The 26,427-nt window shown below is 40.8% G+C and overlaps 1 protein-coding gene across 3 annotated transcripts in view; it reads left to right on the top strand.

The window, feature by feature from the left end:
• The window catches only part of CDH4 (cadherin 4), a 663,987-nt gene that overhangs the window by 405,613 nt on the left and 231,947 nt on the right, over positions 1-26,427 (top strand). For all 3 annotated transcript variants that reach the window (XM_074969700.1, XM_074969701.1, XM_074969702.1), the window contains one exon: positions 12,344-12,567. In XM_074969700.1, coding sequence (XP_074825801.1) covers positions 12,344-12,567 — 224 coding nt within the window. The remainder of the gene's footprint in view (positions 1-12,343; positions 12,568-26,427) is intronic.

Below are 26,427 nucleotides of genomic sequence, written 5' to 3'. Positions count from 1 at the left end.
AATGCCCCTCTGCCATGTACATTGGTCAAACTGGACAGTCTCTACGTAAAAGAATAAATGGACACAAATCAGATGTCAAGAATTATAACATTCATAAACCAGTCGGAGAACACTTCAATCTCTCTGGTCACGCAATCAGAGACATGAAGGTCGCTATCTTACAACAAAAAAACTTCAAATCCAGAGTCCAGCAAGAAACTGCTGAATTGGAATTCATTTGCAAATTGGATACTATTAATTTAGGCTTAAATAGAGACTGGGAGTGGCTAAGTCATTATGCAAGGTAGCCTATTTCCCCTTGTTTTTTCCTACCCCCCCCGCCCCCAGACGTTCTGGTTAAACTTGGATTTATGCTGGAAGTGGCCCATCTTGATTGTCATGCACATTGTGGGGAGAGTGGTCAGTTTGGATGAGCTATTGCCAGCAGGAGAGTGAGTTTGTGTGTGTGGGGGCGGGGGGTGAGAGAACCTGGATCTGTGTTGCAAATGGCCCACCTTGATTATCATGCACATTGTAGGGAGACTGGTCACTTTGGATGAGCTATTACCAGCAGGAGAGTGAGTTTGTGTGTGTATGGGGGTGGGGGAGTGAGAAAACCTGTATTTGTGCTGGAAATGGCCCACCTTGATTTTCATGCAGGTTGTAAGGAGAGTGGTCACTTTGGATAGGCTATTACCAGCAGGAGAGTGAGTTTGTGTGTGTGGTTTTTGGAGGGGGGTGAGGGGGCGAGAGAACCTGGATTTCTGCAGGAAATGGCCCACCTTGATTATCATACACATTGTGAAGAGAGTGGTCACTTTGGATGGGCTATTACCAGCAAGAGAGTGAGTTTGTGTGTGGGGGGGCAGAGGGTGAGAAAACCTGGATTTGTGCTGGAAATGGCCCAACTTGATGATCACTTTAGATAAGCTATTACCAGCAGGAGAGTGGGGTGGGAGGAGGTATTGTTTCATGGTGTCTGTGTATATAATGTCTTCTGCAATTTCCACAGTATGCATCCGATGAAGTGAGCTGTAGCTCACGAAAGCTCATGCTCAAATAAATTGGTTAGTCTCTAAGGTGCCACAAGTACTCCTTTTCGTTTTGCAAATATAGACTAACACGGCTGTTACTCTGAAACCTGTTGTTAGAGTGGTGGGTTGTGGAGGTGGTGACTGGGGCTCCGTAAACCGTCATCCAAATTAAGATGCACAGCTTTTTGATTTTGGGTGCAGTGGAGGGTTCATTTGGATGGGAAAATAGTGAGTTTTTCTAATAAGAGTTATACATTGCAAATAGAAATACAATTTCAGAAGGAGACCGATTATAGATATAGCCTTCCATAAACTACTCTTCTTCCCTACCCACTGATATTTCATTCGTGTTTTTTAAACTCAGGACAGTTAATAATCCAAACTCTTTCTTGCGTGCGCGCACACACACACATTTTATTTGTCATATCAAAATGTTTTCTTAAACTGCATGCTGTCAAACCTGATCACCAGGGATATGACCATTACACATACACTTACCATCAACATTGTTTGATTTGCTGCTTTTCCTTTTACCAGGAGACTTTGTTTTGCCCACAGTGCTATAAATATTATATAAAGACACTCAGATTTTATTAGTGCAATATTTTAATGGGGACATTCTTGAAAATGTAATGCATAAAATTAGTAACATCAGGTTGATATCTTGCAAAAAAAAACCAACAAAACATTGTTTTTATCAGGTTTTAGTGCTACCATTTTTTTCTATTTATGCATGATTTGTCTTCTACAAAGCAAGGAGGGCTTTGAGTATTTCATTGTCTGTGTGAGAGAGAAATCCAGTTATGATATTAGATTATAGCATTAGACTCATTACAAACAATCCAGGGAGGAAGAGGTTTTTTTATTTTGTTTTTACATTGCAGCTGCTGTAAATGGAATGGCATTGCTGAGTATTTGTATTTGTTTTCAAAACCTAATATTACCAGTCAGATCTCTGAATGCTATAAAGAAGACTGTCCCACCTGTATAGAGTACATTTTAGAAATAATAAAAATTGCATAGAGCTAAATGCATTCTCTCAGGCTAAAGAGAAACAGAATCTCATTCCAAAGTTCTCATTTTCTCTTCAACCTGGCACCATTAGCTTTTGTAATTTACACCAAACAATCCCAGAAGGGGTCCATAAAACTAAACTTTTCGTATTTATCCACAAGATTTCTTAACAATAGGGTGGGTAAAACAACATATATTTGGTGCTTGTCCATTTCCCGTTTTTCCTAGGCTAAGTAAGGAATGTGTTTTTCAGGGAGAGGGATTGGTATGCCAAAATCTGCTCCCCTTGCTTTGTGGCATGCAGGGGGAAGTCACTTAACATGTTTTCAGTTCAAACTTTCATCTCCTATGTTTGGTATAATCATAAAGGGGTTAATGAGGCCATGTGATCTACCAAGTTGAACAGGAAACTGGGAGTCTGAATTTCAGGGTTCTGTTCCTAGCTTTGCCATAGGCTCACAACTGGGCCTTGGGGAATTCACTTGACCTCAGTTTGTTCATATTTAAGATGGGTGTAATACTACTTAGTCATATAGGTACCATGCCATTGCAGGAACACCAATAAAGGTCTGATCAAGCAACCTGGGAAAATTTTGGCCCAAAAATTTATTACACACTCATTGTTTTCAAACAAATAAAACTTTATAGTGAGATATACTCCAAATTTTTTAACATCGCTGATTAATGAACATTGCTAGATTGTAAGAACACCACCCATAAATACAACGTACTTACTTACAAAATACTTAAGAATATTTGCTAGCTAGATTGCCTGTTTCACTGAATGGTCTCACACCTTTTTTCAGAAGATTAATGCTGTCTGGGGCAATAAATTGCCCACCAATACCTATAAGGTGAGATTAAAATTGTTATGTATGGTGACCTCTTTTCTGATTACGGAGTCTTAGTGTTCTTAGTTTTGTCTCCTCCAAATGGCTTATGTGACGACATTGTAATATGAAAAACAAAGCCTGTTAATGTATATCCTAAAGACCCAGTTTTGCCATCTTTCCTTGTACAAAGATTCATTGAAGTCAACAGGAGGTTTGAATGCAGATGCATTGTAGCATTGGGCCACATTGTAGCAAGAGGGCAAGTGATTTGCTAAAAAGCTCACAAAGAATGACTATGAAAAGAGACACCTTTACACTATAAAGTATCTGATGCACCTTGTACTGGGTAATAACGTGAGAGCACTCCATGCCTGTAAAACTAAACTGGCTTCTATTAAAAGAACTTCATTACAGAGGTGCTGCAACGTCAGCTAGCATTCAAGCCTTGTGCAAACAGGCTGGTTTGCTGGTCTCCAAATTTTTCCCTCCGTGAAACTGTGCTCCTCCCTACAAGTTCCATGCAGATTGCCATCTATGTAGCGTTAAATAAAGGCACCGTTTGTACAGAGGTGAACTTGCCAATTATATCTTCTGGCTTCTAAGCCCTGTCTTCTGAAAAGAAAAGGGGGCAAATACAATTAAATGGTTAATGGACTGTTCCTTTGTCACTGTTAAGGAAAATGGGGTTTTTGGGGGGCAGTTAATGGATCCAAGTTTGATTCCTAATGCAGAGTGTACTTTTGCATATTAGTGGAGATAGGAGAATTTGTAAGATGACTTTTTCAAGTCCAGGAGAAAGGAGACTGCTTTACATTATCATTTTTCAGCCTTTTGGCTAAAACCAAGGGAACTGTTTACACTGATAATACGGTTGCCTTTATGGGGCAATATGGTGGAAAATAGTGCTCCCTGGGGGACAATGCCCTGAACTGCAGGATGCTGTCATGCCATGATCCAACTCCTGGCAAAGGAGCAGAGTTATTCCTGGACATGTGGCACTGTGTGGCTTATCAAAAAGTGGTTGTTGTTAATTAAATAGGATTAAATGAGAAAAAAATGTATCCTGTTCTGAACTCAGAAGGATAAGTCTTATAGCTAATTTTTTGGTGAATAGTGTCCATGGCCAAATTAAATGCAAGCAGACCTTCCCCCATAAAACTAATTCTGAGGCATTTTGGTGACCAACAAGTTCAATGTGTAGACAGAAAATCTTTCATGTTCAGTATGTGATCATTTGAGCCTGTCCTGTTAGCCTAATAAGCTAAATAATAATAAAAGGACAATTCATAAACTTGTTGCATTTTTACACCATTTCCTGTTTGAAGAAAGATACAGCTTTTTTCTTCCTTAGATGCCAGGAAGTCTGCTGCAGACTGCTGCAACTTCTCTGCCTGGCATTCAGTACCTATTTTGCCATATCAGATTTGTCATACTGCCTCCTTTCATAGAGCAAGCAATTAAAAATGATGAGGGTAAAGGGTTAAACCTAAAAGCCTGCTAATGAGGATGCCTTACTGGTTTTCTTTTCATCCAGCATTTGATGGTGTTTTCAGCATAAGCTTTCGATAAGCATCACTGAACATTTATCCACAGTATATTAAAAAAAATTTCCATCCTGTAAAAATGATAGATGTGGGGCTCTGCTGTTTATCCGAAATCCTAATTACTGATGCCACTGCATTTGAATGTTAAATTCATGCAGTGTTCCTTAGACTTCAAACTGGTCAAAGAAAGATAGATTCAAGTCGACAGAGATCGGAGCTTGATAAACATAGCCAGTGGTTTTTTGTTTGTTTTTTTTAATACAAGATTTGCATCAACTGCAAATGACATAAATGTAGAGCTATTTACAGAAAAAAGATCAATGTTATTGGGCATCATGTAAATTTTAAAGTTTAATTCTGTATCAATTAAAGCAAAATGGGGAGGGAGGAATTTAAAAAAATGGATTGGCGTCACATTTATTACAATAGAGTAATGTGCTTTTTTCCCCCAAGATAAATGCTGTAGAAATTCTGTAAAAGCATGCTCTTTGTGCAGCGAGGAGTGTGTGTATGTGTAATGATAATAAGGTTTCAGAGTAGAGTGCTGGCAATTCTGCTATACCACATGGAAGCATATTTGCATTTTTGTGTGCTAGTATGTACAGTGTGACTGGTGCTACAGGTGACTGGAGCACCTATGGTGAAGGACACTTAAGCATTTCCATTGTAGTCTTCAGCTTTCAGCCACCGATGACCTTGTGAAACATTTCCCCCTGGCTCCCTGAAACTTCCTACAAACGAGATCTTCTCCTTCTGCTGTAAACTCTGTGAAAATTGGGCATGGGGAGGAAATATCCAAAAGAATCTACTCCCGGAGATTCCCCCACAGCATTTTATTGGTGGCTGAAAGTTGCTGTCCTGCAGAAAAATGATATCCACCTACAAACTATGTAAATCCTAGGGAACTGTGTGGATTCTGTGGAACCCTGCTGCATTCATTTGTGAGTAACGTGAACTTTGAATGGAGCAGTGCATTGTAGCATTCACTGCCTGTCTCCTAAAGTGCACCCTGAATGAGGCAGTGTTCCATAGGAGTATCATGTAAAGTGCATGTGATAAGGTGCATGCTGTATTTTTTATTTGAAATATAATATTATTTCATCCAGTATATACAGATGTCCTGATTCAGGAAAGCAATCAAACCAGTGCTTAACTTTAATGGAGTGTAATTTGTAAAATTTTAATATATATGTATGTATGTATAAAAACAAGTCCTTGTGGCACAAAATATGCAAAATGCATTGTTAAAGTCCCTAAAACTACGCAAAAACTCTGAGACATTCTTATCCATCCCTCATGCAAGTTTATCTCCTCAGCGACCATAAAACATTAATACCTTACTTTCAATCTTAATGAGTCTGTGTGATGGGCTTTTCCATTAAAGACATTTGGATTTAATTGTTGTGAGATACATTTTCAAAGTGCCTCTACCTGGATTTAGTTGTACAACTCTCATTAAAGTTTGACTTGTCTGGCTGAATCCCTCTACACCCCTTTGAAGAGGTACCTGAGAGTCCACAGCAGAGATTAGATAGCAATTGTGATCTAAATAGCAGATAAAACAATCCAATAGAGGATTTTTTCCCAGCAATGTTGTTTGTGCTTTCCATAATTTACTGAAGCAGTTTTTGTAATGTACAATTGTAACATGCCCCAAGGTACTATCTGGACTGTGGAATTGCTGTGCCCCTTAACTGTCTTGCTCAGAGTACCCCTCTCACTGCTCTGCTAGTGGCAAGCAGCCCCCTCAGGTTTTGCTCTCACACAGGCATTCGTATGTGAAGGCACACCCGAAGTTATATGCAGGCTCTCTCAGCCACTCTCAAACTGTATACAGGGAGATACCTGCAAATTCCCCCAACCCCAGCCTTGCACCCCAGAAATGTGCGTCTTACACTGCTCAAGACCCCCTTGATTAGAATAAGGTCATTAATTAGTTCGTCATACCATCAAAGGGTACAAATATGCACTCGCCTTTGTAACCTGAGTAGATTCCCCAAACTTCAATCAAAAGCACACTGGCTTAGATAAAACATTAAAATAAGTTTATTAACTACAGAAATATAGATTTTAAGCAATTATAAGTGGTATAAGCATAGACGTTCAGAACTGGTTACAAAAGGAAATAAAAGATTAAAAACTGCAAGCTATTTCCTAAACTTTATCAGGTTAAGTAAAATTTGAAGCAACAAGGCTTCTCTTACCTAAAAGCCTACAGAAGTCTGTGCTAACTGGAAAGCTTTTCCAGTTTGGACCACTCCCCCCAATTCAAATGTTTTTGTCTTCCAAACGATCTTGTTGCCTTCACTATAGGTGAGGGGGGAGAGGTGAAGTGGTGATGTCACTGTCACTTATTCATATTCTCCTCCTGGCATTTAGGAATATTCCCTCGCTGGGGTGCAGACACTCAGTCTGTGGCATATGTGAGATTTGTAGCTTCTCTCTCAGGTGAATTGCAAATCTTTTGCCAACACCTTTTGTCTATGTGAGGCTTGACATGTGCGGTTTTTGTTCACTGTTTGTTACCTCTCAGGGGCTGGTCTATGTGCATTCCTCAGACTCACAAGATGTTTCGGTAACAAACATAGAGCAAAATTTCATAACTTCAAATACAAAGAGGATACACACATTTTAGCAGGATAGTGATGCTCAACAGATTATAACTTTTCCAGTGATACCTCACAAGGCATACTTTGCACAAGATTCAGGGTTTAAATTCAGCCAGAGTCCACCAGAGTGGACCTCCAGGAAATATTTTCAAACCTGTGGGAGGCGCCTGCCTTTGGGGCTTCATCCCCTCTGGCCCGCACCGCAGGAGCTGAAGTCCTGAGCCCTGGCACCTCCCCTTCCCCCCATGGGGCTAAAGCCTGGAGCTCCGAATTGAGGGGAGGGAGGGGAGTCTCTGGGAAAAAATCATTGAGAATTTAAGCCTTGACAAGATTTATCATAATTTTGTAAAAGTGGTGACCATAATAGTGTAGATTGTCACAACAATCATCATGTGTCATCAGATTTAGGGCATAAATACATTGGTATGTATCGGAGGTCATGATGCATAGGTGAGCCATGAAAGGGCTACCAAAAGCGTTCGTGTACTGAGTCACTCAGGGCCTGATCCTGAAAGGGGCTGAGCAGCTTACCCCCTCATTGAAGTCAGTGTTCTTGGCATCTCTCAGATCAACCCTAGATCAGCCCTTTAGGGCATATGTAAGTAGTCATAAGAGAGACCCAGATAGGCCAGATGGTGACCCCCTGACATTGGTAAACAGGTACCGCCATAGGCCCAATAGAGTCAGTAACTGCTCACCAGCCTGAGTGAAGGATTCACAATATAGTCCTCACAATAAGCTAACTGCACCCTAGTGTCTCTCCTTTGAAGCTAATAAACTGATACTAAGGATGAACTTGGCCTAATATACTTAGTTATTACTGAGGCTGCCTTGCTGTGCTGAGGTCCACATACTCTCCTTGAAGTCTTCTGTCTTTTTGCCCATCTAAGATCTCAGTTGGGGAGGACTTCCTTGTTTTTAATAAATCTCTGTGTATTTGTCTACCTGTTGTATCTGAGAGGAACAAAGTGGAGCAGAGAGGTTGCTTGTTTAAAAAATTAGTCTTAATTTCTCTCAGGATTCTCTCTGTCTAGTCGAGTTTGTTTTAAACTAATGGAAGCAATTAGTGAATCACAGAGGGACTTTGTCTAAGAGGTAGCCATTTTCAGATAATGGAGCATAAAAGTCGGCACAGTGACATATGACACTAGAGCAGCATATTGGAACAGTGCGCTGTGTCTTAAACAGGTGTTTAAGTATTTTGAATATTGAATCAATATGTACCTATAGGAAGGGATTTTTCACATTGTACATTGTGTTTTTTTTTAATTTAAATGAAATCAAACTAAGTGTTGAATTGTTTATAAAAGGCAACCACTATAGCTTGCTTAATTCTTTCTTTCTTTCTTTCTTTCTTTCTTTCTTTCTTTCTTATATATCAGTTTTATCACTGTGCCTGTTTGGGTTTTAGAGTTCACAGTTCCATTACATAAATCAGGGGCTAATAATGCTCCCAGATTTTGTATGAACAGTACATAGAGTGCTGGGTGGGAGCGGTATCAAAATAAATAAATGGCAATAAAACAGCTATAGTACACTCAGGGCTTGCCTACACAAACATTTAGGCCATGTCTACACTACTGCTTATGTCAGCAAAACTTATGTCGCTCAGGGGTGTGAAAAAACACCCCCGTGAGCAACATAAGTTCCGCCGGCATAAACGGTAGTGTGCTCAGCGCTATGTCGGTGGGAGAGCTTCTTCCGCCAACATAGCTACTGCCACTCGTTGGGATGGTTTAATAATGTTGATGGGAGAGCTCTCTCCCATCAGCGTAGAGCAGCTACATGAGAGATCTTACAGCGGCGGAGCTGCATCGCTTCAGCTGTGCTGCTGTAAACTCTCTAGTGTAGACATAGCCTTAGTTTGCAGCAAATTGGGGTACAAATCTACCCCATACTAGCCTGCCACTCACTAACTGCCCATGTGGACCCAGCTGTGCACTAGTAGTGCTTTGAAACAGGAGTAGATTAAAGTGCACTAAGGAACTGTTAGTGCACGTCCACAGGGTCTACACAGACACTTAGTGACGGGTACATTCACACCCCAGTGTGTTGCAAACTAAATATATAGACAAGCCCTGAGTGTGTTCTTACATATTTACCATGGCTGAGAGTTGGGGGAAGATTGTCAAAAGCTCCTAATGGATTTAGGACCAGGAGTCCCATTGAAAGTCAGTCTCCAAATCCCATAGTGGCATTGAAATCTCCCCCTAAAATGCTAAATACTTAATGGTTTTCTGCTAATAACATAGCTTGGGTTGTGAGCGATGCCATACAAACCTTACATGTTCATACTTATTCAGACTTTAGTGTATTCCTCATTATGGGCCTAGTCTAAAGCCGGTGGACAGACTCTTCTTGATTTCAGTGGGTTTGGCTCAGTCTCTATATGTCTATGCAAAAAGAAAAGGAGGACTTGTGACACCTTAGAGACTAACAAATTTATTTGAGCATAAGCTTTCGTGAGCTACAGTTCACTTCATTGGATGCTCCTTTTCTTTTTGCGGATACAGACTAACACGGCTGCTACTCTGAAACCTGTCTATGCCGTAACTCAAAGTGATCCCAGGATTTTAACAAGAAGTAATGGGCCTGAATTAGAACTCTCACTCCGAAGAGCCACAGACGTTGAGAACGTTGTGTTTCAGTTCCACATCAGAACTTTGCGGCTGGAGGCAACCTCCAAATTTGTTGACATCACGTAGAGCCTAATTCTGTAGTCGTTCCTCATCCCTTACCCCAGCAAAACTCCTGTTTGTTTCAACAGAAGTTTTGCCTTAGTAAGAACTGAGCTTCAAGCTACTGCACATCCTCCATTTTCTATGACATCCGTGGCTGGATCTGAGACGACCAAAAACTTCACAGAGCTGGGGCCGCAGAAAATCCCTGTATTTGGTTCCTGTGTCAGTGTCCCTCAGTGTCCGTTTGATGCAGACTGTGAACTCTTAAAGGCACGGATTGTGCCTCCCTTTCCAAACCTCTGTAGAGAGCTGTTCGAAGTTACGTACCCATAATAACCAAAATAAAGATGATAATAATGCGATACTCTATTTCTTAGACAAACCAAGTAATTATTTTTGTTTGAACTTCTAGCAATGCAGAAGGTGGCCGTTCCTATTATGTAAAAAAATATTTAGTGTCATGGGGGAGGGAGGCAGAGATAACTGGGGAGAGGTTTGAATTGAAATATTCCAGATGAGACTGGCGTAAAAGTTATGTAAAAAAGTTGCAAACCAAGCAACAATTAAATGTGAAGTCACAGAATAACACACTTTATAAAACAAAACAGTGAAGAGCTTTTTCCCTCTGGGTTTTGGAATAAACAGTAATTAAATCATGCAAAAGGTGACAGTGAAATTGCTTAAAAAAAATCCTCCCACTATAATTGCTTTGATACCCACATTTTTTTAAATACTAGGTAACTTTTTCCAGTGTTTTTATCAGCAAAATGTGACACTTGCTGTTGGTGCCTCATAATTTATGGCAGCATTAGCTGACAGTTCCAACAGCATATAGATTTTAAAATGTACTAAAATGGTTTAAATAAATATATAATCTAGAAAGCCTTTGTAAGCAGCACAGTTATGAAATGATCTCGATACTAAACTCATTTAGAGATGCACTGTGCATAATGCAGCAGAAGGATGGTCCAGTGGTTGGGGTGCTAGTCTAGGACTCAGGAGACCTGGATTCAGTTCATTGCTCCATCACAGGCTTTGTGTATGACCTTGGGCAAATCACTTAGGGCTTGTCTATACAGGGACACTCGGGAAAATTAATCTGAATTAACGAAAGTCTGAATTTAAAGTGGATTAGTTAAAGCCCCTGTTTGAATGCTCTTGTTCAGAATTAAAGAGTCCTCAATTTGGTTTAGTTTAATTCACTTCCAAAATGAATTAAGCTATCGTGAATTAAAGCCAATTTAATTCTGAATGAGAGTATCCACACAGGGGTTTAATGCCGCTGAGCTAATCCACTTTAAATTCATACCTTTTAGTTAATTTGGATTAATTTTCCTGAGCGTCCCTGCCTAGACAAAACCCTAAGGGTATGTCTACACAGCAAAGAAAAACCTGCAGCTGGCCCATGCCAGCTGACTCACCAAGACCCTCCCACAAGGGACCTAGAGCCCAGGCTCCAGCCTGAGCCCGGAAGTCTACGCAACAATGAAACACCCTGAGTCCCAGGAGCATGGTTTTTTCTTTGCTATGAAGACATATCGTAAGTGTCTCTCTGTCTCTATTCCCTGTGTAAAAAGGGGTTATAATAGCACTGTCCTACCTCTTGGGAGGTATTAAGAGGATAGATACATAAAAGACTGTGAGGTGCTCGCATACAACAGTGATGGGAGCCATATAAGTACCTAAGACAGATAGCTGTATATCTATTCACAATCACTGGAAATGTTTTCGCTGCTGTAATGTGCTTCTTTTGATAGGGTGTATGTTTTTTTTTTTTGGTGGCTTGTTGGAGCGGTCAAAAATATTGTGTTTTGCCGGTTCAAATCTTATCTAATCAGTCGATTGTGTTGCTTAATTAATATGGGGTGATTTGTTTTGTTTTCAACCTAACATTTGTGATATTCAGCTTAGCATGCATAAAAGTGCTTCTCAATCACATCTTTAAATTAATTCTACTTAAAAATACACAAAGATTTATAAGTAAGAGAACTTTGATCTGATTATATATAGAGAGAGAGAGAGACAGAGACAGACTGCACATTGCAGTTTGTAGGTTGTTTCAAAGTTCCAACTCTTTCACTTGACTGTAGCGTGCCAAACAGTCAGATCAGCGAGAGATTACAGTTCTCTCTGTGTATCCGACTCCAGCAGAGGGATATATTTAAAATTTTTCTTTGTGTAAAAAATATTTTTTTATTATTCTGATAATGGAATTGTTACAGGTGTTTACATTTTAGTTAAGCATCTATACATATCTGTCTCATAGGTAAATTGTTGAAGGGTTGGGCAGAAAAAATACATTTTGTCTAAAGAATACCCACAGTGGGGTAATAGACTCTAGTTGAATTTAAAAGATAACAGTGACAAGGGAGAAATCCACTTGTAGAAATGGGGAACAGCTGTGTTTTAGATCGAATGAAACTGTATCAAATACTTTAAAAATGGCCCACAGCTTCTTCCCTGGGGATAGAGATAAAGCACAAGAGCATTCCTGAAAGGGCAAAGAAACGGTTAAATCATTTCCTTGATGGTTATTAGAGAGAGAAAGAGAGAGAGCATGCGTCTGAAAATAAAATGTCTGAAACTTGTGTTCGATGGCTTTTTTTTTATCTGACGTGCATGTTCTTTGTCTCTTGCCTCCTATTCTAGTGAAATTTAGTGGCTGTCCCGGGAAGAACGGAATTCGGTACGAAACCAACAACTTGGACTTCAAGGTGAGGACAGATGGGACCATATATGCTGCCCACCAGGTGCAAATCCCCTTGAAACAGACAATGTTTATGGTAACTGCGTGGGACCACCAGACCCTAGAGAGATGGGAAACAATGGTCAGATTACTGGTTGGGGAGAAATCACAGCACAATGGACACAAGGTAAAGGCCTTTAAGGCTGTCTTTCCTTGATTAAAATTGCCTCTTGTGATGTTTCATAGAATCATAGAAACGTAGAACTGGAAGGGACCTCAAGCGGTCACCTAGGCCATCTCCATGTATTGAGGCAGGATTAAGTATACCTAGACCTATTTCCCATTACGTTTACTATTTCTTAAAGAAGTTGCACATAATATGAATGTGAACTTCATGTATTGTACAACTGTATTTAAAGGGCGGGTTTTCAAATAGGAAGTGCCACAAGCTATGGCCAACATCTTGTGAACAATTCTTTAGCGGTATATTTTCCTGCTGACACATATGCTTTCACTTAGTGTTACTAGAGAGGAGAATAAACTCCTCAGTTCATACTTTTATAGTCTTAAGTGATCAGCTGGTTCTGATCTATATCATGAAGCTTTTTAGTCTATAGAATTTTTCCTACTAGAATTTCTTTGCTGCTTACAGTTAATATTGTCCCTCCACTCGAAATACAGCCTTTGAATGAATGAATAGCAATAAGACCCCGTGCCCGACTGCCTTCCAGAATTTAATTGCAACCTTTTCTCAAAACACCCAGGGTCACAATTTGCTCTGTAGCAGTGATGTAAATCTGGACTAACACCACTGACTCTGTTTCCACTGGTGCAGCTGAGAGGGGAATTTGACCCAGGAAGTTTTCTACAATGATTTTATAATAATAAATTTCTTGCAACGAGCAATCTGTCTGTCTCTAAAGCCCCATGGAAATGCAGCGTGCTCCCACAGTGAGGATCAAGAGAGGAGATTTTAGCTTGTTTTCTTCCAAGACAACAAGGGCTGGAGCATTGTTTCTGCTCATTAGCAACACTGTCTAGTGCCCTCAGTGGCCAAAAGGGCAACCAGGCACAACATGGCACCGTTGTGACAGGCATTCAGTCTGCTGAGCATCAACATCCCTCCTCCCTAGAGTTAAATAACCCAGGCCAATTCCAAAGCCTTAGAAAAGCCACCAATACATACTTAAGGGAAATTTCATGAGACATCGCATCTCAGCTGTATTCATTATTATATATTTAACATCATAGACGTGCATGGTGACTAAAAAAGAAAGAACAGTCCCTGCCCTGCAGCCTGAGGGCTACGTCATGCAATTTAGGCTACTTCTACACTATGAGTGAGGGTGATTCCCCTGGCTAGTGTGAGTAAAAATAGCAGTGTAGCCGCAGGCGCAGAGGCATGGCTGAGCCGTATTGAAAACTACCAGTTTCATGCATGGCCTCCATTACCTGCCATTACCAGTGCTACCGCAGTGACACTGCTATTTATGCCTGCGCTCACTCAATGAGAGCTAGCACGAGTAAGTGTACGTGAGCAAGGGACTCACAACCCTAGCTTGTAGCGTAGATGACAATGGTACAGAGCCACCCCACCACAGGGGCAGCTCAGAGAGGCCACAATCCTTCTTCGTGCTTTATGACAGTGCTTCTGACTCCCCAAGTACACCTAGTCCTCTCTGGGCGGTCACGGTCCTGCTTGCTTCCCATCCTTTCTGGGACAGTTTTTTCACCTGCTGGGAAACATGGTGGAAAGCACTTAGATGGAGTTGTTTTCTGTAGCCACCCAATGTTTTCACCCCAGAACTTTCACAAGGTTTTGAGCCATGTGCATATACCACCTCCTCAGTCTTCTGTAGCATTGCTCTGTCTTGTACAAGACATAACTACGCCCTGTACGTTATATCAGCTGTATCTGCCACTTAGTAACAAAAGAATGCAGCTGGGCAAACTTTTTCAGAGAAAAATGCAGATACACCTCAATGTTCCGCGAATTTGTGCTGGTTTCACTGAATTGTTTCAGTTGAAAAAAAAAATAAGCCTAAGAAATCAAACTGTTTCATTTTGACATTTTTCCAAATGACACATTTTAAATATTTTGGTTCAAAATGACTTTTTCTTTCAAAAATGTCCTTTAATTTTATTTTAGAAAATCCAAATGAAAATACATAAAACTCTTGAAATCAAACCAAAATATTTCATTTTGAGGTTGCACAAATTTTGTTTTACTTTTTGATTCGCTAAAAGTTTTGGAAAATTTCATTTTGTGTTTGAGCTTAAAAGCGATTTTAAAAATGCAGAGTTGCCTGGGAATTAAAGAAAAAAAATCTATTCATCACAAAGCTGCACAAAAGAAAGCCCATTTTCTCTAACAGTGATTAAACATTGGGGAACAAAGTAATGCAGCTTCTGTACTCCAGTTTCTTCTCACTCTGGGAAAGCCCAGAGAATGCACATTTCTGCTTTAGTAAAATATCTGACTGGAAATTCCTCTAAAGTTAAAATAAACTGAACTGTGGTTCAAGATAGAACGAACAACAGCTTTTTAAAATTCATATCATTCCTTTCTAAAAGCCTTATTAGTGTATAGTTTGATGCTGAAAAATTGTGGAATACAAGACTAATGACAAGGTCACAGACAGTTTTACTGTGCCACATCTCAGGCATCTGACTTGTATTTTATTTAAACCCTTATGCTTTCTGCAAGCAAAATAAGACTTGTTTACCAAAGAAAGGAGCAACATCATGAGATTATTTTCAAAGATAACAATGTGGTGCTAAAAACCAACAATATCCAGTTTCAGGCCATGACCCTAATATACAGCATTTCATGGCTGTTACGGGAAAAGATTTGAAATGTATTGTTATAAGGTCTAATACGACTCAATCAAAAATGCTTTTATAAAAACTGTTTTAGGGACTTTTCTGATTCGCCTGCAAGACTTCAAATAAATATATATAATGTTTCTTGAGAACAACAAACCATTACGTGTGATCTGTGTTGCAGTGCAGACCAGTGTTTCTCAACCTCTTTAATACCAGGGACCGACTTGCTGCCTTGAGAAACACTCGTGTAGACAATCAAAATAATCCATTTTACTTTGTAAATCTATGAGTGATTTTGTGTAGGTGATCTGTAGCTCCTGGATACTTAAAAATTGCTGGTGTTAAGTCTCTTATCCAGCCCCCTGCTGTCAGAGTTTGCTCGCATTTATCCCTCACACGGACCTCCCTTTGGGGCTAGTTAGCACTGACCTGTAATTCCTCATGCTCCTTGGGGATTGCAGACCAACTGTGGCTAATTCTTGCAGAGGTATACTGGGCAAAAGAGAAGTGTCATATTCCTCTGCTTCTCTGCCCCTTCCCATTCCCACCCACACCCCACCCACTTGCATATTCATTGAAGGGGGAAACAAAATTTGGTTCAGAATTATCAATGAATTAAAATTCCATAAGGAAATGATTGGCCTACCTGGAGTGGGCACCATTCAAAAGTTAGCTTGTCCTAATGGTTACTACAGTGCAACCCTTACAGAGAGGAAGGTTGATCTAGTAGTTAGGGCACTAGCCTGGAACTGAGGAGACATAGGATCAGATTCCTGCTCTGCCATGCGCTCTCTGGGTGTGGGCTCTTGGGCAAGTCACTTTGTCTCTCAGTACCTCAGCTCCCTATCCTAAAATTGAGATAATCGCATGGCCCTACCTCTCTATAGTGTTGTCAGGATGCATTCATTTAAGATTGGGGGGCTCTCAGATACTGTGATGGCAGGGGCCATAGATGGAGCTGAGACAGAAACATCATGGTATTTGAGAAGCCTTCACAATGGACAGCATGCAGGTAGACAGCTGCTCTGCAGTGAGGCTGCCATTGAATTCAGAAGGGCTCTGTACTGCTGCAGCAGTCTACCTGCAAGCTGTTCACTGTATTTTCCACTGCATGCATCCGATGAAGTGAGCCGTAGCTCAGGAAAGCTTGTGCTCAAATACGTTGGTTAGTCTGTAAGGTGCCACAAGTCCTCCTGTTCTTTTTGCAGATACAGACGAACACGGCTGCTCCTCTGAAACCAGAGATTTTGTTATTATCCATGTAGCTCAGTTACAGCAGCATGGTTACTCTTGGTGAAAACTGATGTTTTGAAAGCTGAGCAATGGTTACACTATGGCTCTGTTTCCTCTCTTTTGTTTTACACCCTTAAAATTTGCTAATTATCTTGGAGATAACATAACCTCATTCTTGAAGGATCAATAAGGAATTCTACATAAACGTGAGGTAGCAGCTATTTATCCTAGGCATCGCTGGCCCAACAAATTTTCCGTGTTCACCCCTGTAATATAAGGATTTTAACTACAGAATCTAAGTTTCATTAGATTGTGGTAAAACTGAGGGTAAGCATAAAACCCATTTTATGAGCCATAAAGAATTTTTTTTCTCTTAGCAGCTACTTGAAGGTAAACTTTTTTCTGGTGAGTGCAAGTGGTGTTAGTAACTGTAGGAACTTTTTTTTGTTCAGTCTTGCAGGAAACCTGATAGCAATTCAATTAGAAAATGCAAATGAGGTCACATATTTCCCACTGGAGTGCTGAATTACCCCAGAGGAAACTGAGCGATATTCTAGCATAACAGTAAATACTAAGATAAAGTTTTTCACACTGTTCTCATCTGACTGGCTGTTGTTGCAATTGAAAGTGTCAATGGGACCTGTGGGTATAGTTTGCAAACAAGAAATTGTTGTTTATGGAACTAATATTAGTCCCTTATAGCTCACGTCAGCATTTATGAAAAGATAAACTTGAGTAGGATAATATTCTAGAAGAAAATAAAGTCAGCTTGCTGGCTTTGCTTATCTGGAATTAGCTATGCATTGTTGGCTTTGCTAAGAACATGTACTATGTTTTTCTATCAAATGCATATTCAATTAACCAACTGCAAAAGACGAAAACTATATGCTTGTAAACCGTGATAGAGCAGACGATGTCAGTCTTCAGAATACGCTATGTTTCATATGTGCACTCCCTGAAATCTTCCTAAGGAGTATGGATGATTCTGTATCCATCTTCTTCCTAGCCTTCCACACCTCCCCTTCCAATCTATACAAAGTGCAGTTACTGAGATCCTCATCGCTGTCTATCACGCCAGTCCTCTCCACCCACTTCTTTGAATCCCTTGAAGTCAGTTGACCTACGTTGGATTTTCACCAGCTGAGGATTTGGCCCATAAAGGGCAAGCTGAACTTTTTTTCTCCTTATACATATGTGCTGAAACATATGAACTCAGTTGTGACAGATTGTTTTCTCTTTATTACTGTATTTAATTTTTCTGTAATTATCACTCTATACCTTAATATTGATAACACGGCAACAGAGAAGAGAGTTCACAACAGAAGGGGTTGGGGATACAAGCAGCCCTTGTTGCTGTCAGTAACTTATCCAAGGAGAAATCTGTTTTTACTTCAATTATTCTCTTTGTAAATCCTACTGTCTTCCTGCCCTGTCCTCCCAAATTCTCATATCTGAAGAGGGATTTTGTGAAGTCAGTGGACATTGTGCAGCTAAAACTTTGCAAATAAATGCATGTGCATGAGCACAAGCAAAAAAGTAGAGATGTCTGTCTCTAAAAAACCAATACTCACGTAAGCCCTGCCTAGGTTGTGCTACGTCCCATCTCATTTTGGCGTTCTTTCCAGAACCAGATGTAGAATCAGCTGCTACACACCGTGAACATGAAAATCTTGTGGAATCAGTGCCAATTGACTGTTAAGGCTATTTTCCCGAGACACAGCCCTTACGTTATCATCTGTGGAGTTTTATCTTGCTAAGAGTCTAAAGCGTTTTCCACCCCCTGGATCACATATGTAAAAGATTGAAATACCTCAACAGTTAAAAAGAGGCTTGTTCAGAATAGGGCTTGTTTATGCCATCGCCAGCCAGGGTGTGCCTTTGATGAGTCCGGGGGCAGTGAAAGACACCTTTCTCTGGATGGGGTGGGGAAGATCCCAAGCAGGAGAAGCTGGGTTAGAGCTGTATACACTGCTGTATTTTCCCCTCCCGCTCCTGCTGGCGCGCAGAATGTGTGGGGGAAATGCAGCTTCATTCTTTTTCCCTCTCTCCCACACCAGTCTCTTCCCCCATGCATGGGGGATGGACTAACTCACATGGCAACAAGGTAATGAAACTTGTCCTGCCCACTGCTGCCATTGGATGGGGGTGGGTTTGAATCATGGAGACTGGCTGATGGGCATTCTGCCTACCTCAAAATTCCCACTTGTGCTTTCAGATGGATCTGCTATTCTTCTTACTTCTCTTTCCTAAACTGGTTTACAGGTGTGAAGAAGCTTTTGTAGTTCTCCACAAAGCTGATTGTGTTTGAGTTATTAGTTAGATGGAACCAAATTTTCAAAAGCCTACCCAACCAGCCAGAGGCATAATATGCACACACGCTTGTTGTGACTGCAGAATCCTACATTTGCATACATACATCATTTTTCAGTACGAATAGCATGTGCATATAGCCAGTAGCACAGTTTGGTGACATAAACGCACCAGTTTCCTCACGCCAGTGTTGGATTTGGCATGCATAATACATGTGTGCGCATTTTGCAGAGCACAGTCTCCTTTAGGGGAGATGGCTCTGTTAGAATCTCACTCAGACTTTTTCCTGTCTGTCAGCTGATGTGTTCTACAAGTCTGTGTGGTTTGCCAAATCTGACAATTTTTCTTACTAATTGGCTCTAATGTGATCTATTCTATACAGCCACACTGTTACTTGATAAAAAAAAGAAAGTAATGAATTTTTGCATAACTAGCTGATTTAATTAAAAATGTTTTATACTGTAATTGTACGATTTCTATAAACGGAGAGATAATTTTGTTTAATGAGTTTCTAACCAAACATAACATTCTTGACTGTGTGTAGCCAGATTTGATAAAGGTCACAAATACTAAGATTCCACTGTTTGCTTTTGTAAATAGCAATGATCAAACAGCTTGATTTGGCACTTGAAATATCCGGGCGGAATTGGTTCCCCCTATTCCTGTTTGCACCACAAATTATTAATATAGTTTTAGGAGCAGAGGGGGATCTTCGCTGTATCTGAACGCTGTTCATTATCTTTAAAGTGGAAATACACTGCCAAAATCACGTCTTATTGTCAATTAGTGGCTTCTCTGCAAACACATTAATTTAATGCCCCTGCTGAAGTACTGTGCACATTGGAACATCTTGCTGCTAAAATGCCAGTTTTCAGAGCACTTTGACACAAAAATCATTCATGAATAGCAATTTATGCTTTGATGCTAATGGGATGTGACGTGAAACTATCTTTGATTAAATTCGCCACCGAGCTTACAACTATTTGTAAATATGGCTGATAAGTAGCTATAATAGACTTTTCAATAGGAAAACAACCGAGAAAAACAGATTTTGGATTCCTCACCTCCACAGTTCCGACACAACAGCTTAAACTAAACTGACTGTAGTAGAAGGAGGTCTAAAAAAGAAGGGCCATCAGTCTACTACATTTCCCGTCCTGCCTTCAACTTTGGCAAATTCAGCAATGACCTAAATACAAAAGAATCAATTACCCTAAAATAAATTCTCCTTTTGTTCTGAAAACCGTTCATTAGGCTGCGTGAAAACACAAAATGAAATCACTTTCACTGCTAAAAGATCCAAAGGTAAAAAAAAGGGTATTTTGGAGAAAAGGGCCTGATTCTTCCTCTGCTGCCATCATTGATGTCAACAAAAATGTTGTCATCTCAGAACATGATTCATGCAAATGTTTGTTCAGCACCATTCTCATGTTCTCTTTGTTAAAGAACTTAGATATATTTTCATTGTTTTATTTTGTGGTTTGGTAAATAGCATTTTCTGCTGTCATTCCCATAGCTACCATGGAAACCAGCTACAATGCTTCAGAATAAATACTTTTAAATAAATATGCTGCAAGGAAGGAAATGGTGCCAGCTTTCAGAATGTGAATTGGTGTGCAGGAAGAAGAGAGATATGTTGGAGGATTGGATTGAAGATTGTTCTACAGAGACTTGTCATTTATTTAAAAAAAAATCTAACCTCAGTAAAATATTGGGTTTGACAATAAAAACAAAACAAAAACCAGATTATTTATCTTCTGAAATGTGTATGACCCAAAGCTATAAAGAGGCAATGAAAATAATAAGACTAACAAATCAGAAAAACACAAGCAAGTCATAAATAATATTGATATTTTGGAAAGGAAACACTTTCCCCTCTCCTCCCACCACAGTTATTGTTTATTCACGAAGCAAGAGTAATATATTTCAGCATTGAATGGGAAATGTTTCATTTCCAGGGCTGATCGCTGTAAAGTTAATAATCTTTAAAGAATACACCTTAAAGCACAATATTATTTATATGCAGAGAATGGCGGCTTATTTACCCAAATGTTAGTGCGATCCAAAATGTTCAGCTAAGCAGGAACACAAACTATATTATATTATGTAAATGGGATTGTGATACGCTCTGCTGGATAATAACTTCCAGATGTCTCTGTAGCCAGAGGCTGACAGATATCAAAGACAGGTTGGCTGGAAGGGGAGAGGTGCCAGCTGGCTGGACTGGTTACTGCTAAGTGTAGCGGAAGGTGAAAGCTGGTGTTACTTCATGCACACTGATTTTATTTGTGGACTAGTGAAAAGATTGTGGCACAGCTTTCTCTTTGCTATCTGAGATGGTAATTGTGGTTATTGGAATCCCTAGTGCCATTCATCTTCTGGGAGTTATTTCCTTCTTAGGTCTGTTTTGTAAAGGGGCATTGAGCTTAGCACAACAGGCCACCCATTAAAGTTTGACAAGCGACAGACTAACAACAGCAAGCATTTAAACAGCCATCAGCCCCTCGTGGGTGCTCCTGGCCTTTGCAGCCACTGCAAAATGAAAATGAGGAATCTCTGAGTTCAAGTCAAGAGATAAACAGGCAGAAGCCCAGTAAAGCCAGAGGCTCCAAGGAACCTCTGGTGTTTTAAGAAGCTTCATCTAAACTTGCTTAGGCTTTGTCTACATTAGCACTTTTGTCAGTCAGGGATGTGAAAAAACATACCCCGACCAACAAAACTTTCACTGGCAAAAGCTGGACAGCGCTATGTCAGCAGGAGATGCTCTGCTACTGATGTAGCTACTGCCGCTCGTTAGGGGTGGTTTAATTATGCCAGCAGGAGAGCTCTCTCCCACCAGCATAGAGCGGCCACACAGGAGATCTTACAGCGGCGCAGCTGCAGCTGTACAGCTGTGCCACTGTAAGGTCCATAGTGTAGACAAATTAGTTTTAAACTCCGGAAGTCACCTAGAGACTCGTCTACACTAGCATTAAATACCAGTGTTCAGAAGAATACCTGGTATAGACAAGGCTATACATCTGCACTCATTTAAGTTCAAGGTGAGAATGAACCAGGAAACATGGGACCCAGACTTACTCCCATTGAAGTCAATAACAAAGCTCCAGTTAGGGACTTCAGTGAGACCAGGCACTGACACATGGATTGTCCTGGGAACAAAAGGAGTTTGTCTAATATTAAAGATGGAAGGCAGGGACACTGTCTTCTGTATCTCATTCAGTTCTGAGCACCCTGTTAGCACATAGGGCTTCACCCAGTATCCATTGACATCAATCGAAGGACACACATTGACTTCAATGGGCTTTGGATCAAGCCCTTAACAAGTAATAGTATATTTTAAAAGTGAAAATGTTGTGGGATAAGTTATAAACCTATTAACAATAAATATGCTGAAAGGAAAAAACAGAATGTAGAGGGCATTTCCCCTTGTTACAAATGTAGGGCCAGATTCTGCCACCTTTATGCACTATCACAGGCTAGCTGGCCCTTTAAGGATTTAGCCTGCAATGGATCAACTATCTCCCCCACCCACACATGCACACATCTGCTGGAGATCAGGTGGCTCAACTTAGTTATCAGACCCAGGTGGGAGAGTGCTAGGGGATTTCCATAAAGAGCTGGGTGAGCCCAGTTGGAAGTGGGGAGTTCTTATTCCAGGGGCAGCCTGGAAGAAGGCTGAACTTCAGAAAGGGGGAGAAGAGCAGAATGAGCTGGCTACTCCCAGAATGAACTGGGTCTGACTGGAGGCAGGAACCCTGATGAACGGCACCTGGCTGAACTGCTTAGAAAGGGGAGAATTATGCCAGCCCTTGGGTAGTGGGGATGTTCCAGGCGTAGGAGGCATGGAAAGACCACAGCATTTGAGGTGTGTCTGTGAGGAAGAGGTGGCTGGGCTGAAAGTTTGGTTGTTTTCACAGTTTTGGATGGACTTTAGTAACAGGCTCTGAGGCCCAAGAAGGGGCTGGACACTGTAAAGTGATCTGGTTGGGGGACCAGGCCACTCCTACAAGTGAAGTAGGACAAAACACTGGGGGGGAAACTGAGGCAAAAGTTGCTGCAGCGCTACATGTGGACACAAGGGGGTGGGCTGGGATGGCAACTTTGCTACACACACACACTGATTTTACTAGGACTGCTTGAAAAGTTAGGGGGCTACTCAGCCTAAGGGTGTGGGACTCTGGCCCTCCCGGATCAAGCTGTGGAAGAGAAGAGAACCTTTGCTCCATTTTAAAATAACGGGAGCGCACAGTGAATACTGAAAATGTGTTTGATTGATTTATTGAATTTGGCTTTACATAGGAAGAAATGTTACTTTATTAACAAAAAATTCACCTGTATGATTATTTGTAGTGCAGTAGCTCCTAGGAGCTCCAGTCATGGGCCAGGACCCCTTTGTACAAACACAGAACAAAAAGATGGTTTCTGCCCAAAAGAACTTACTATCTAAACAATACAGATAACATTGCTAGCTTCACAGTCCTTTCAGGAGCAGTTCTTAATAAATCTGCCCTGATACCTTTGTACTAACTACACGTATGTACAGTTATTCCTGAAACGTGAATATTAAGGCACCAAATCACACTAATTCTGAATTTGTAACAAATTTGCTTTCCAGCTTAGTCTGCCCTGCAACAGGTTTCCCTTGGCCCCATACTTTGTCTTCAGTCTCCTTTCTTTGACTCGATTGCTTTGGTACAACTCCAAGATTTTCTTCCGACCTACTTCTCTGATGCATCAGTGTCCCAAGGAAAGAGGTGCCGTTACTGAATTACGGAGCCTCCTTTATAGCTTTAGTGTACAGCACTGGACCACAGCACTAAACATTTTAAATGCCACCTCATAACATCCAGGATGGAAAGAAACCACTGTCAGAAAGTAGAATTAGATTCCTGGTTTGGCATGTGTTTTCCTTCCTGTTGCAGAATGAGGTGCAGTGTCAATATAGTCCAGAGGACTTTGTTTTCATTCCTCACGTGGTCATGATACAGGGAATTCCCCTAAATCTGTCTGAAATACACCATGGAGTATCCCACTCATGCCAACCTGTTAGGGGCCCTATAAACAGCTAGCATAGATCCAGTGATTACAGAGTAATGATCTGCAAAGGACAAAATGTCACACTGAGTTTGTATCCACTAAGTGTATAGAGAATCAGCAGGAGAAAAGATGATACTATTGCAAATGGAGGCGCCAAAGTAAGTGGCAGATTGTTCCTGTCCCTTATTCAATTGCATGGGGTTAGGGAGAGCACAAGGTGACCATCTGCCTATATGCATCCCAAGCACAAAGGTTAGGGACATGCGTAAGTCGCTGCTTTTGGGGGAACACAGGGATTGCACCACAAAGGCATACATCGCTCCATCAAGGATGATAAAGTGGGGTACTGCCCCCTGCACATCCCATCCTCGCTGAACCACAGAGCTGGTTGGTTGTAGGAGAGGACAGCACGCTGAGGAGGCAGCATCTCTCCCTGTGTTTATAGCTGTGCAGCTTCCTCTGCCCCCAACATAATTTGGCCCTACATAAATAAAAGACATGAGGGCCCAAATCTGCATTCCATTCTGGCCCTTTATCCGCTCCAGGGAATGTAGCTAGGGGAGGGAGTGTGGGTGGAATGCTGTTGCCTTCCATCAGCTCCTGGTGTAGAGTAGCATAAATTCTGCTGAGGGTTGGCTGATAGTACAAATAGCCACTTTGCAGCCACCGTCACACCTTCCCCTCTTCCTGCAACAAATGCAGCTCAGGTAGAACAGAGAGCCAGGCTCAGAATATGGCCTGAAAGAAAATGAGGTGGTGGAGAGATTAAAATGGAACTCTCAGTATTGAGAGAGTAGAAAGGAAGGATGGTCCAGTGGCTAGGCCATAAGCTTCAGCCTTTGGAGACCTGTGTTCAAGTCCCTCCTCTGGTACAGGCTCCCAACGTGACGTCAGGCAAGTCTCTCCATCCCTTCATTCTCCATGTGTGAAATGGGAGTAATAGTATCTCACATGGATGTTGTGAGGATAAATACACTACAGATCGTGAGGTGCTCCGATACCATGGCAATGAGGCCCGTGTAAGAATCTAGATAGATAGATATCATATATCTCTGAGCCCAAGGGTTTAGCTAAGCGAAAAGTGTTTCACAGCGAAAAAAATGAAATTGGGAGCTGTATTACCAATTAGTATAACTAAGCTTCCATATTTACATTCCACATTTGAGTTGGGCATGAGATCCTTGCACGTTCAAAATAACATGGTAGATTGCTGGTGTTTATAATTGATTGTTGGTGCTATTCCTGAGACATTCTTAGATATTTCAGTCAGAAGAATGAACAGGTCTGGCATTCATTCTCACCAGACTTTGTTACAATGTTTGTCTCTCAGTTTTTGAAACAGCAGAAAAACATGTTCAACTTATTTAAACAACACAAGAGAAATTAAGGCCGTTAGAACACATCATCAACAAATGAAGATGAAAAAGAGTTGTTGGGTTTTTATAAATAAGATTGTTGCTGTGAGGCCCTTTTTGAAATTCTGCATTCCAAATTCAGAGATATGTCAACAGTTTATTCTAGTGTAGGAAAACATCATCAGGGCAACAAGGAAGCTAGTCACTGTCTAGTCACCTGCCAGCAAAGACTAAAAAGGCTGGTACTGCCTTGCCGAGCTGACACTAATTATTTCAGTATACACAGAGCTTTGGGATTCATGTTAATTCTCAAGTCTGTCTTTAGCTCAGACACATTCCACTGTGTGAACTCAGCAGAGCACAATTATTTGTCCATTCCCTCATAATCTGTCCCCACACTCAGATGCCAATTATGTAAACTGATCCAAATACCTGCTCCTCAGAGGAACCCCGCTTGGGAACTGCAAACCAATTACAAATTTTAAAAAAAAATGTATATACTTCCCGATAGCTAGCATCTGCTAGGCCTATTCTAAAGACACATATTTCTGAGTATTTTCTTTATTTAATACTGCCTCCTGTCAGTGGTTGAGGAAAAAGCATCTCTGGTGTTAAAGTAGAAGGGACCCTATTGGAAATATTGTACTTTATGAATGGTTTACTAAGGGTAACTTCAACAGCACCTACTTTATCCTAAAAAGAAAAGGAGTACTTGTGGCACCTTAGAGACTAACCAATTTATTTGAGCATAAGCTTTTGTGAGCTACAGCTCACTTCATCGGATGCATCCTCTGCTACTCTGAAACCTGTACTTTGTCCTAAAACATACTGGAAGTGCATCCAAGAACCACACTATGATGCTGTTTCCCTATTCATCACTTGCTAGAGTTTAGTGCTCTTGCAAATGTATCCCAGTAGTGATCGGCAGAGTACTGATGCTACAGTAGTGGTGGTGTTTTTGAGTAAAGGCTTACAAAACCATGACCATGTCAAGTCCTAAAGCTGATCACTGTAGTTACCTGGATTAGTGTTAGAATTGGTTCAAAATTTTCTCACTTTGAATTTTTTTGATGGGAAATGGGCTAAATATTTTGAAAAATTAGCTCATCTTTAAGGTTTGTACTAAACATTTTTTCCAGATTTCTCTCAAATAAGTCAAACATCATTGAGGTCAGTGGGCATTTTGGATGCACAAGGAATACAGCATCACAGCCAAGCTCAGTATCCACCCAACATTAAGACCCAGATTTTAAAAGGGTAAACTATTTTTAGGCACTATTTGCATC

This window comes from Natator depressus, chromosome 13 (assembly GCF_965152275.1).
Source record: "Natator depressus isolate rNatDep1 chromosome 13, rNatDep2.hap1, whole genome shotgun sequence".
In the NCBI taxonomy this organism is placed as follows: Eukaryota; Metazoa; Chordata; order Testudines; family Cheloniidae; genus Natator; species Natator depressus.
The sequence above is the reverse complement of the archived record's forward strand: the minus strand, read 5'-3'. Positions and strand labels throughout refer to the sequence as shown.